The 14,273-nt window shown below is 37.5% G+C and overlaps 1 protein-coding gene across 1 annotated transcript in view; it reads left to right on the plus strand.

Annotated features, from left to right (window-relative positions):
* The window catches only part of CFAP95 (cilia and flagella associated protein 95), a 129,810-nt gene extending 116,194 nt beyond the window's left edge, over positions 1-13,616 (plus strand). Inside the window, exon 6 of the mRNA XM_031449842.2 lies at positions 12,767-13,616. Within this exon, the coding sequence (XP_031305702.1) occupies positions 12,767-12,769 (3 nt within the window). The 3' untranslated portion in view covers positions 12,770-13,616. The remainder of the gene's footprint in view (positions 1-12,766) is intronic.
* The last annotated feature ends 657 nt before the right edge of the window (positions 13,617-14,273 follow it).

Here is a 14,273-nt window from a genome sequence, read left to right on the forward strand (position 1 = left end):
TGTAGGATCTAGAGTCAGCTACCAGAGTTGAGAACTAACATGTGCCAGCACTTTTAGTATATTTACAATATTTCATCATCAGAACAACTTCAACAGATATTGTATGTGTGTATGTGCAAGTGTATGTACATGATTATCGTTAATCCTTCTCTTTGACACTTAAGCCTCCAACTGATGAGGGGGCTTGTTGGTATTCGAACCAAGAGCTCTTGAAAATAAACCCAGAGCTCTCTTCATATCCTCACTGTTGAGGCAAATACGATTTAGCTCTTAGAGACTAAGGAGATACTGGTCAGTTAGCCTGTGACTTTCCAGTGTCCTGTGTTGTGGTCTGTTTGTCAAATGGCCACACAAGCCATGGCCCACCTGATCCTCCTAATAGAAAGCAAGCTCTGTGCTTCTCCTGTAGCCTGACCACTTTCTGCCTGATATTATAATGTATGTGAAACCCTTATTTTCCCATGTAATTTGTTGGTGATTGTTTTTATAAACCATAAGATAAAAGGGTGCTATAGACTTAGAGGCTCAAAACATAGAATTGTGACCACTTTTTGCTGTTTTGAGAAACAGTGCCCCCTCTGAAATCTTCCCTAACTCTCCTCAAGTCTGGAATTAGTTGCTCCCCCAGCCATTTGTGCTTTGTGTGTCTCTCTCTATTATGACACTCACCTGCTTTTCTTACTACCATTTCACAGTTCTTGGAGAGCAGGGTTCATATCTACTCATTTGGGGGCCACTTGTGTCTAAACACAGCAGGCACTCAGAAATGCTGAGGGAACTGGCATAAAGGCATCTGTCATAATCCTATGCTGGTATAGTGAGTACATGGGTAATTGATAATAATTGTAATCCATATGATCATATAATTAACATGTTTAGATTATCAAAGGCTTCAGTGGTAATCTTGGGAAATGGGAGGAGTTGGCAAAATTTGCCTAAGAAAATTTTATGTCCTTGTATGACAAGGCAGTTTGCCAGACCATCCATCAATGTGACTGAAATTCTCCAGAAAGTAAAAAATATTTGCTTACAAACCAGGACACCAATTTGAACAAATACTGCCCATGTCCCAGAGATGGTGAGAGTTGAATAATGTAGCACAGTAGGTGTGATAAAGGCAGCTAGTGAGATTGAGGGCTGAAAAGATGGCATGGAAGAGGAGCGGAGAAGAGAGCTGTTTTGAGGAAATGCTGTACTGAAAGTGAATCAGCGTGCACACTACCTTTCTCAGATCTGTACACTCATTGTACAGATTCGGTTATCTACAGTGTAACCGACCATGACAGCTGTAAACTTGGAGAATGATGGTGCTGAGCTGGATATTTAGGATACATTTTTAAAGTGGTATAATTTGCCTTTTTACATTTGTCTTAAGCCCTCCTCACTTAAATTTCTTATTATAGAAAATGAAATTGTTTCATAAGTACTCTGAAGGCCACTGGTAATGGCTCATTTTATCCCTAATCATGGTGCCTTCTGTTTATGTTATGGGCTTGAGAACTATTTAATGAATAAATGACAGAATTTTGTCATTTTTTTTCTTGTCCTCTGAACATAAACTCTACGTTACTCTTGTGTTAAAAGTCACCTTTGTGTCATACTGGGAGTGGACAGCAACTGTCCTACTGAAGTAAAACAGCTGAAGTAAATAACCAAAATATCGAAGTGAATGACATTCAAATTTGAATTCTCCATGGTCTGCCTATTTACAGCACCATAGGGGACCAATCATTAACTGTGGAAGTAGGTACTCTACAGAGCTGCAATTAAAAGAAGAAAATATTGATGGCATGTACCAGTTCCCATCTTTCACACAAAACTATTATTTTATAATTCATATTCTCTTTATGAAATATTAATTTATATTAATAATACCTGGCTTTTAAAAATAGAGTGATTGACCAAATAGTAAAATTTGTAACAAGAGAGAGCAGGCAGCCTGCGGTCTTGGTATACAGCAATGCAAGGAAGAGACGTACTTATAGAAAAAAATTATAATCATTCAACTCTAAGGATTCTTGAGAAAAAGTGAGTTATTCTAATCTCCTGAGTTTGTTAATACTAATGAGAAATCTGGTTAACAGTTAAATACGAAATCTTAAAAGTCTTGCCTATCCACAGACTTCATTTTCTAGATCTTTATCCTTCAAGAATGTTTTCTAGAGAGCATCCAGGCACCAACTAGAGAAAAATAGAAGACTTCCTTTGGAGAGAAGCATTAAAGCAGTCCCACAAGTTGGGAGGAAAAGGGCCTTGGCCTCTCCAAACATGCTCTTTGAGAGGTCATCCCTTCTGGACCTCACTACATCAGTTATTCACCCCACCCCTTAATCCTGCAGCTCTTTCAAACCACTGTGGCGTTCTCAAGAAGTGAATGATAATTAGTTGTCTGCATTTTCCGCCCACCCACTCCTTCCTGCCTGGCTTCTCTGTTCCTGTGGGCTGCATACCAACTTGTTGACCTTCAGATCCACTCCCCACACTTCCTCATCCCTGTTCTGGACCCAGAGAGAGTGTGCTTTAGAGGCCCTTGGGTAGACTCCATTGCTCTCTGGCTTAGAGTTGACAGGTTTAGCAAATGAAAATGTAAGACACTTGGTTAAATTAGAATTTCCAACAAATGGATAATTTTTTAGTGTAAGTATGTCCCATGCCATATGTAATGGGAATAGTTAGACTTAGCAGAAACTCAAATTTAACTGGGTGTCTTGTATTTTATCTGGCAACGCTACTCTGGCTTCCCTTTGGTTTAGACAAAGGGAGCACCAGCAGGTAACCCAGGAAATCAGAGTGAGGTCAGAGTGTTTCCATGCCCTCTTCCCTACTTGACAGATGGTCACAGCTCCTGTCAGACAGTCCTTGGGTTCCAGGAACCTCTCCTTTCCCAAGTTCCTTCTGATCTATGGAAGGTAAAATACTTCGCCAACATTCACATTCTTTTTTCCTTCTTAATAGTACTGGGTACTTCATTAACCCTTGTCATTTCCCTACTTCCTTCTCACACTTCCACATCTTTTTAGTAGTATCTTTATTAAATGCTTCTTAAATAGCCCACATTGAACATGCTATTTCCTGCCTGGACCCCTAAACAGATGGCCTGTTAGACACCTAGTCCCAACATTGTCTTTTGGACCCTGACATCCTCCGTTTCTCACAGCAGTGGCAATGTTGACCCAGGCCTCCTCCTGTGAGCCACAGATGCACTGCCCCTCCACTCTCCGGCTGCTCCTTCACTGGCCTGTCTTCCTTTTCCTGCCTCTAGTACCCAGGTATTCCCCTGGTTTGGCCTTTACTCTGCTTTCTGTGTGCAATGTCTTGGATTCAACTATCACTTTTTTGTAGAACTGTGATTTCGTTCTTTTATTTACCATGTTGCCAATGACAGAAAATATTCACATGTATGACATAATTCCTTTGATAGGCCCAGAGGGTGATGAGGTCCCAAGAAACTGGTTTGGAACTAAAACAGTAGTTGTGATGGTTAATTTTATGTGTCAGCTTGGCTGAGCCATGGTGCCCAGGTTGTTCATCAAACAATGTTCTGCATGTTTTTTGTGAGAGTGTTTTTGGATGAGATTTATAATTAAATCGATAGACTTAGAATAAAGCAGGTTGCACTCTATAATGTGGTAGGCCTCATCCAGTCATTTGAAGTCATTTGAAGGTCTGGATAGGATGAAAATGCTGGCCTCCCCAAGCAATAAGGAATATTGCAGTAGACTTCCTTCAGAATTCAACTGTAACATCAGCTCTTCCTGAGTCTCCAGCCTGACAACCCACCCTGCAGACTTTGAACTTGCCAGCCTCCATAATTACATGAGCCAATTCCTTAAAATAAATCTATCTATCCTATCTATCTATCTATCTATCTATCTATCTATCTATCTATCTATCTATCTAATCTATCTATCTATCTATCTATCTATCTATCTATCTATCTATCTATCTATCTAATCTGTCTACACACACAGACACACACATCCTATTGGTTTTATTTCTCTGGAGAACCCTGAGTAATAGTGCATAGTATAGTGCATAATATAATATATATAGTGCATAGAATCTGTTTAGGTGAAGGAAGAGGGTGGGCATGACAGTCATAAAAGCATTTTTATAAAGGTGTGATATAGATTAGATTGGCTACAGATTATAAAATATTTAGATTAGTCTGGGTTTAACTGTGCTATTTTCTCTCCCACTGGGAAAGCTTTTCAGAATACAGATCAGTGAGAGTGATATTATTATAGGCATATATTAGTTTACAAACTATTGCCTGCAAGAAACAAAATTCCTGGACTGGCTTAAACAACAAGCACATTTATGATCTCATGTAATAGGAAGTTCCAGGGTAGGACAGACCCCTGGTCTGCTATGTCCAGGCTCTGCAGTTCTCTTGTCTCTGCCCTCCTCAGACTGGCAGCATGACAGATGAAGCTATTCCAGGCCTCATGTCCAGACATGAAAATGCTCAGAGGAAAGAGAATGATTATCTCTTCTTTAATGCATTTCTCAGGAGCTGGGAAAACTGTCCCAGAAATCTCCTTCATGTAATCTCAGTGTCCAGAACTGGGTGACATGCACATTCCTAACACCATCCTTGGCCAAGGGGATGCTATGATTGGCTTAGACAAACCAGAATCTCCTCCTGAACTGCATCACCACCAGACAGAAAAGGAATCTCATTATGATCAAAATGAAATGTTTTTCCATTGCAAACTTGGCTTTCATATTTCCTGTTTCTGATACCAGCATCACCATCCTCCTAACAGTCATTTTAATTTCTTTCTCCCTTGCTCTTTCTATTAATCTAGCATTTCCCAAAATTTAGTCTTGGGGTATTAATAGATAATCCTCAAAGAAAGTGGTCTGTGGCCAGAAATGCCTTTGGGAAATGTTATATACCATACCCCAGTCTTGGAGCATTACAGTACACATTCAAATATTAAAGACCCTGAGAAATTCTGAAGAACAGAAGGCAGCTAAACCCTATTTAATTCAACATTTGCCAGGCTTATTTCATCACAGAATCATTTTTGCAGGGAATATTTGCTCATATATCCTGGGATATTAGTATTTCATGGAAAATAGTAGGGAAAACATTGCTTTAAGAATATTCTAAATAAGGATGAGGGATAAAAATAATACTATCTAGTATGAACCATATTCATAGGTGAAATAGTTTTTTTTTTTAATTCCAATGCTACTAATAAGGGGGAAAAAAGCCCAAGTACTTCTTTTAGTAAACAGACTTAGACAGAAACCCAACTTTATGATGACAAAATATAGATTTACCTTAGATGTTATGGTAATTGGTATATACATGTTCTACTCTTTCTCCCTTATCTTTCTAAACAAAGGATAATGGCTAACTTCATCTTCTTGAAACTGCTTGTGTCACATTTCACTCTGAGATTTTCATTAAATACCACTAAAACTTGTGGCCTAGGGTTTCAGTTATCATTTTAATATAGACAGAACTGAATATTTGTAGGTTATAAATACTTTATTCTATACTGCACTGCTAGACTAAGGACTTAATGAGCCTTTTTTTACCTTAACACAATGTTTGTGCCTAACATAAGTGCCTAATATGTCCACTCATTTATTGAATACAAGAATGTAAAATTCTGTGGTTTCTTAGCCTAACCTTAAGCACTATCAGAAGAAAATTTGCATTTAATTAAATTTAAGATTATACAAATGGGTAGAGTTGCCAAGTAGGAAAACAAGCTGAAAGGGATAATCTGAAGCAAATTTGGAATTCTTTGGCAGAGAAGAAATTCAAACTGTAATTGGAAAATGAGAAGAGATAAAGAATAGACTAAGTATTTTTCAATGTTGTATGCTTCTGACGCATTTAATTCACATTTTAATTAAGAATTTATACAAACTGAGTGGATCTAATTCAAGTAACATATAGATAAAATGATATGACACTGGCAATTAAAGTTGATTGGGCTTTTTTTTTTTTAATTGAGACCCAAGAATTCGCCACAGGAAAGCCTGCAGAAACTACTTTAAAAAACAAACTGCACAGTGTATATAGTGGCTTTTTAAAAACTGAAGTACATCAAAGAAATATTTCTAAAAGGCTCAAGCAAACATAGAAGTCTGAAAACACTTTTCTGTTAAGCCAGCTGAAGAAAAGAAAAGAACATAGGGAAACCATAAAGTAAAGAGCATTTCTTTTCAGGATGCCTCTTTCTCATAAGTAAAGTCCAGTGGAGTGTGCAAAAAAGCTCTTTCATAAAGCAGGAAAATAGAAAAAAAGCTGTTGGTATTCCTGATTTTATTGAATAATTGCAAAACAGTGGCTGTGAAAGAGAAGTGAAACTCAAGGAAACAGGTAATTCAGAGGCATGACAAGGTGATTTAAAAAAGCAGATAAAATAAGTGTAGAGGCAAATTTAATGCCTCTCACTTCAGAGAAAGTAGGCAGAGAAAATTATCTCAGGAGATTGCCAGACAGATGGCATGCTAAAGAACCTTAGATTTCTCTGAAGATCAGCTTGCGTCAGTTGAAATCCTGGAGTAGGGGAAGGGGTTTTTTCTGCGTAGAGGGTAAGTGGATTGTCTCACCTTTCCACTGCTGCTGATGTGAGGTGAAGGTGGTGATCATTCATGGAAAAATATCAGTGATGAAACTTTTAAGTATGTGTAGACTTTTAGGACTAAATAGTAGAAAATATTTCTAGACTTAGTTCTAAACAGTAGAACGAAACATTAGAACAGTAGGCCATGAGCATAACTTCCTCTTTGTTAAGTGTGAGCAGCACATGATGACTTTCTTCCAAATAGTACCGTGTGGAAATGGGGGAATAAGAGTAACTTTGTAATGGGGCCAGGTGATCAAGAGCAACATCAGCAGTGATAAGTCATGTTGGCAGTATGGACCCTTGATATGATACGATGAAAATGGCACTTGACCTCTATAGTCTTCCTCTGAAATACCAAGACTCCAGTCAAATCATGAGGAAAACATAACACAAATCCCAATTAAGGGACATTCTACAAAACATCTGACCAGTATTCATCAAAAATTTTAAGGTCATCAAAACAAGGAAAGTCTGAGAAACTGTCACAGTCAAGAGGAACCAAAGGACACATGATTATTAAATGTAATGTGACATTATGGATGAGATCCTGGAACAGAAAGAAGAACACTGGATAAAAACTGAGGAGATTTGAGTCAAGTAGGGAGTTTAGTTAATAATAATGTATTAACATTAGATCTTTAATTGCGACAAATATACAATTCTAATGCTAATGATAGGGAAAATTAGGTGAGAGGTATATGAAAACTCTGTACCGTCCTCACAACTTTTGTGTAAATCTAAAACTATATCAAAATGAAAATTTTATTTAGACATTTAAAGTATTTGTGATGGACGCTGGCACTTGAAGATGTTGGCCAAGAAACTGTTACAGAGATATGACATTTGATGTTTGACAGCCAGTACTTATGATGTGAAACTTGTTTTTTCCATGAGTTCATTTGCTTGGATGAAATACCTTATTTTTTAAATGGCTTAAACACTTCTGCATGAATTCAGCAAAATTAGTTCCACAAAAAATCTGGTGGGGAAAAAAAAAGGAAAAAAGAAAAAAAATACTCTGATTTATTAAAAAGTTCAAAACATATAATTAAGGGGAAGTTAATATAAAATGTTAAAAGTTGAAATTGTGATTATTTTGGAGGGTATAACTAGGAGAGGCATTAGGGCTGCTTCAAGAATCATAATGTTCCTTTTCTTGATCTTGATTTCACTTTGTGAAAAGTCACTGGGCTGTAAGCTTTTGTATGCTTTTTTTCAATATGTATACTATACTTCAGTTAAAAAGCTTATTAAAGAAAACAATTGAACTTGAGAAGATTGCCAATTTGTTTTTCAACATTTATTTAGATATGTACTATGAATGGTTTCTGGATTGTAAATATATTTCCAGGCAGAAGGCCTAGTAGTGCTATGTTGTTAGAAATGTATGTCATCCATATATTTATTCGTTCCACAAATATTTATTAAGCCCCTAGAACTGGCTTGTCTCTAAAATCATAGATTATATGAGATATAAACCTATAAATGGACAGTAATATGTTATGATAATTGCTATAACAGACATGTATGTAAATGTAATGGAATTCTAGAGATGTTCTTTGGTCTGTTGGGGGAAGTCAGAAAAGGCTTCTTGATGAGGGACACATGGGTTGAAACATGTTAAAAGAGCACACATTTGCCTAAAAGAAAGTATTTTTACATGGAACAAGGTGAGATGAGGAGAGAATTCTAGACAGAGGTAACAGCTAGAGAAAAGTCACAGAAGCAGGATGAATTTTGGAAAATTCTTTAGGAGAGTGGCAGAAGTGATGGAAGCTAAGTGTTATCGACTAAATGTTTATGTTCTCCATAAAATCAAAAGTTGAAGCTCTGACCCCTAGTGTGATGGTATTATGAGGTGGGGCCTTTGGGAGGTAATTAGGTTTAGGTGGTGTCATGAGGAGGGGGTCCTTATGTTGGGATTAGGGCCCCTATAAGAAGAGACCAGAGCGTGCTCCCTCTCTCTCTGTGGCTTGTCTGTCTGTCTGTCTCTCTGTCTCTCTCTCTCCACAATGTTAGAACACAGAAGAGGGCTGTCTGCAAGCCAGGAAGAGAGACTTCGCCAGACACTGAATCTGCCTGTTTGACATAAATGTTGTTTATACCACCTCATCTATGGTATTTTGTTATAGTAGCCAAAACTGATGAAGACACTGAGAAAACAGAGGAAGATAGGAGCCAGGTCATAAAAGGTCATATATGTCATGAAGAAGAAAAGATTTTATCGAGGAGATTATGAGCTTTAAGTAGTGGGTAGTATAATAAGAAATGTGATTAGAAAGATAATTCAAAGGCCGTGTGGAGGAATGCTTAGAAGGAGCATGGCTAGAAGCAGAATGACCAATGAAGAAGCTATGTACATGAAAAGATGCTAAACATCACTAATCATCAGGGAAATGCAAATGAGCACAGTGAGATAGAACTTCACACTTGTTAGAACGGCTATTATCAAAAAGACAATAGATAGCAAGTATTGGAGAGGATGTTGATGGGAATGTAAATGGTGCAGCCACTATGGGCAGCAGTATGGAGGTTCCTTAAAAAATTAAAAATAGAACTACCTCATGATCCAACAATTCAGCTTCTGAGTATTTATCCAAAGGAAATGACATCTATCTCAAAATGGTATCTGCACCCACATATTCATTACAGCATTATTCATGATAACCAAGACATGGAAACAACCTAAGTATCCATCAATGAATGAATAGATTTAAAAAGTTTTATGTGTATATACATACACACAATTAAAAATTATTAAGCCATGAAAAGAAGGAAATCCTGCCATCTGTAACAACATGGATGGATCTTGAGGGCATTATGCTAAATGAAATAAGTCAGATAGAGAAAGACAAACACTGAATGGTCTCATTGATGTGTAATGTCTAAAACAAACACACCACCAAACAACCTAAGCAACCTAAAACAATCTAACAAACAATTAAACAACCCACCAAATTCATAGATACAGAGATGGTGATTGGTGATTTCCAGAGGCAGAGATGGATAATGGAGGAAATGGATGAAGGTGATCAAAAAGTACAAACTTCCATTATAAGATAAATAAATCTTGGGGATGTAATGTACAGAATGGTAAGTGTAGTTAATAATACTGTAACATATATTTGAAAGTTGCTATCTTAAAGTACTCATTACAAGGAAAAAAATTGTAACTGTGTAGTGATGGATGTTAACTAATCTTATTGTGGTAATCATTTCACAATATATACATATATCAAATCATTATGCTGTACACCTAAAACTAATACAATGTTATATATATATATATCAGTTATTTCTCAGTGAAAAGCAAAAAGACTTTTCTCTTTACCTATAAACAAAAAAGTCCCCACCTAAAAAAATGACCAAACTATAGTGACACCTTTATAGATCAGTAAGTCTTATTTGAACTTGAACTGAAACATTCACAAGCCCTGAATAAATGTTTGTAAAAATCCTACCACTTCTGATGAAATTGACAGAGAATTAAAAAAGAAGAAACAATTACTACTTATTACTGGGAAAAATCTTGTCTTTCATGTTTGTTTCTATGATACCATTTTTACTGAAGACCCAGAAATTAAGATTATGTGTCAAATCCTTATTTTTTCTTTCTAGATTAGGCAAACAATGCCATGGAATAAACTGTGATCTGGTTAACGCTTAAAATCTGGCTCCCTCTACTGGAGGATATGATAATTTTCCTCCCTTCCTTTTAACTTGAGGTCCAAGAAGCATATGCAGGATAGGGGTTCACAGCTCAGGAGTTTCCAATCTTCATGCATATATGGAAATTGCCTCATTGACCAACTCTGCAATATATAATAAATTATGCATGATGCACGTCTCTAATATTTTATAACAATTAGTGCAATTAAGTTAATATTTCTTGATTGCCTGCTATGTGTCAAACAAGAGATATACAAAAATGTATGAGATATGATCTTTGCTCCTCAAAGAACTTATAATTAATTAAATTGTATAAATGATGATTCCAGGTTAGACACAGGTACCAGGTCTGCAACTCCCAATGTCCAAATTAAGTGACCCTTTTCACATTAAGAAGCACTAATTTTTGACAGATGATTGATAATTTCTTTGTATAGCCAATTAATCTCCTTGATTAGGTGTTGACTCCCACACAGCTAACTTTGAAGATTGACTGGCTTTCTGAACTGGAAATTAGTGACTTTGATGAGGGGATGATATTTGTGCTGTGGTGGGTTACAAAATTTTGGTTTTGTTATTACTGCAGAAAATGATTTTGGATTATCCTAGTGAATAATCTAAAGTTGTTTTTGAATGGAAATGTCAGAAGAGCTGTAAGTTGATTGATTCCTTTGAAAGGCACATCTGTATACCTGATTCTGTGTATTGGTTCAGCAGTCTCAGCCTTAAGCTCATCTTGCAAAGCTAAGATACCAATGTAAGTCTTTTGTAATCAGTTCAGCATGTTACTTTTATTTGCCCACTGTGACTTCCCCATCCATTGTAGTGACACCATTCCTATACACCTATATGCCTGTGTGTAGACCCTCACCTAAGAGTGAACTAGTAAGGAGAGAATGGAGCCCTAAAGCCATTCTGACTTTGTTTGGACTGCTCTACTGCATACTTATTCTGCTCCTTCAAGAAGCAATATTAAGTTATTCATATGGGGCAGTCCATGGTAGTGATGCCAGAGCTTCAAACACAGCTCTGCCTTTTGCCAGCTGTGTCACCTTGGGGAAGTTACTTAACCTCTTTGTGCCTCGCATTCCTCAGGAAGTTGTTGTGATGAATAATAAATTAATATACGTGAAGCCATTAGAACAGATTCTGGTACACAGTGAGCACATATATGTGTTAATATACATTATTATCATTCAATTTGTATGTGCAAGGAAAACTAATACGGTGTATATAAATTCTAAGAAAGGATTCAAAAGGTAATTTACAAAGTGAGACCCCAACTAAATAAATACCATTTCATGCTCGTTCTGAACACACACATGTAGGGGAAGTTATTCTCTGGGGAAAGTGAGCCTTTTCAGTAACCACAGGCACCAGGGTGAGAGATCTCAGTTCTAACCTAATGAACTAAATGTCAGTCCCCTGTTGTTCCCATATTTTCTGCTCAGAAGATATAAAGGCATTATGGAAATGATTTTTCAGTCCATTGGGGAGCAGGAACCCCTAGAGTCAAAAGATAAAAATAATGTATATTTGAGTACAACACATCTCTCTTCTTCCTGAAACAGCTTTAGAAAGCATAGGCTCTTCTATTTCAAACTCATGCATAGTTCTTGGGTACAAAGTTCCAGCATCAAAGGAAAGGTGCAACTGCAAACAAAAGGATTCTGTGTTTTTAATATTCACAGTGTAACATGAGGGGCTTCCTCAGCACCTCTCTGAAGACTTCAGACAATATGAGCTGAGAATCATTCTGAGATTTAGCAGTATCTAATTTTCATCAAGGTAGATGTAAACATGATTATTGCAAATGGCTAGAGCTTTTCCAAGCATTTAGATTTTAAAACTGAAATCAGACTTAATCAATGTTTCCTGTTTTACATCACCGACATCACTTATTTTCAGCCCAGAAATTAAGTTGAGTTTGAATTAAGATCCTGTTTCCCAGGCTGTTTCTGAAAGATAAAAAGACTAATTGGTTTGCAGCTTCTTCAAAGCCCATACAACAGGTTGGGTTTTAGATGTTTAGATGTTTTAGATGTTTTGGGGTTACTGTATGGTATCTATCCAATCACTGACAAACCCACACCTCCTATGAGCTGTTTTCTCTTATTGTCTGTGATCTCACCAGGACGCAGCATGGTTTCACCATAAATATCTTGCCACTATTAATTGAGGATCTCACATCATGTTACTACTTGCTACAAACCCAGTTGGCATGAATGAGTGGACAGCATATACTCCATAGCCATTCTGCCCTAAATTAGCAGTGAAGCCATTAAAATGAAAAGTTGCCGGACTTCCTGAATTACAGTGTGAGGAGTTCTGCTGACTTGCTTCACAGAGGAACTGCTAAAAATTATTTTTTAAACTATCAAACTCCCTGGAAATGGTTCCAAGAGCAAACAGCAAATGAAGAAACATCTGTTCAAGAAAATCTACAAAAATTTGGTAAGAAATGTGAACCAAGACCACTCTCTCCTCCTCTCCCATTTCAGTGAGGCAGGGCCCTCTTGCCAGACTGCTGCAGCCAAGAAGACAAGGATCCCTCTTATCCCAGCTCCCAGTTAGAGGGCTTTCTTCCCAGAAGGAACAAGATCTCGGCATTTCTCATCCTGCTACCCAGCTATCTGTTGCTGAAGCTCAGTCTTGGGTGAGTACAGTCAGTGTATGATGGTGCCCGTCACCGTCGGCCCCACTCACAGAATGGTGCTTGTACCTTGGGTATGACATGCTGAGAGTACTGGAGCCCCTTACCCTAGCTTATGACAGTGGCTTCATGCCAGGATAAGTGAGCTCAGGCTCTTGCCTCTTCCGTCCACCAAGTTCTCATCTCCTAGAGTACAGGTGTTACTCAGACAGAAACTTGCCTTTATCCCCACCCTAGCTCCAGAGCCATGGCTCAGAGATTTTTGCCTGGGCAGAGAAGCAGGCCGTAAAACTGATAGCTCTCAATATTTTCCCAAGGAAATTGACTTCATTTGCAATAGACCACGGAGAAGGTCAAGCCGAAGTGCACTCTTAAGAACAGTGGAGCTAGCGGTGAAACGCAATTGGAGGCAGATTTGTGGATTTAATAAAATAGAGCTTAGACATAGGTTGGCTAGTCTGTAAGAGCACCAGAATAAGACAACTGGAAATAACCCTCCTGGGGTGAGAACAGATATGAAATGCTGACATAGCAAACCATTCCTTCAAAGGACCCACAATTTGATTGGATTAGTTTGTAGAGCTATTTATGATCAGGGTATTATTGAAAACAATAGAGCAACCAGCTGACAATTAGTGGAGTTTTACAGCTGGGTATGGTCAGAGAAAGAAAAAAAGATAGCCCTGCCAATACTGCTGTCATCCCAAGGTTACTGAGGACATACCCAAAGGTATGCCTCCCTGAGGAGCAACCTCAGAGACTTAACCCTGTGGGAGGGAGATGAAAATATACCTCAATGAAATAATCCAAAAAGTCAATTAAAAAAAAAAAACCAAACAGATAACAGTAACATCTCCAGAGATGGGAGTCTAGTATCCAGAACTGCTACAATATACTATCTAAAATACCCAGTTTCCCACAAAAACATTATGAGGCATGCAAAAAATAGGAAAGTAGGACCCACACATAGGGGAAAAAAGCAGGCAACGCACACTGCCTATGAAAGTGATCTGATGTCAGAAATTTTAATGGAAAAATACTTCAAAATAGCCATTAAAAATATGTTCATTGAGCTAAAGCATTGTTAAAGAGGTAAAAGAAGGTGTGATGGCAATGTTGAATCAGAGAATATCATTAAAGAAACAGGCTTTTTTTTTTTTTTAAAGAACCTAATGGAAATTCTGAAGTTAAGAAGTTCAGTAATTGAAATAAAAAACAAAAAACAAACAAACACTAGAGGTGCTCAGCAGGAGATAGTACTGGAAGAAGAAAGCATCAACAAACTTGAAGATAAATAAATAGAGATTAAGCAAGCTGGAAAACAGTTCATTTTATGAAGTTAGTATTACCCTGAT

This window comes from Camelus dromedarius, chromosome 10 (genome assembly GCF_036321535.1).
Source record: "Camelus dromedarius isolate mCamDro1 chromosome 10, mCamDro1.pat, whole genome shotgun sequence".
Lineage (NCBI taxonomy): Eukaryota > Metazoa > Chordata > Mammalia > Artiodactyla > Camelidae > Camelus > Camelus dromedarius.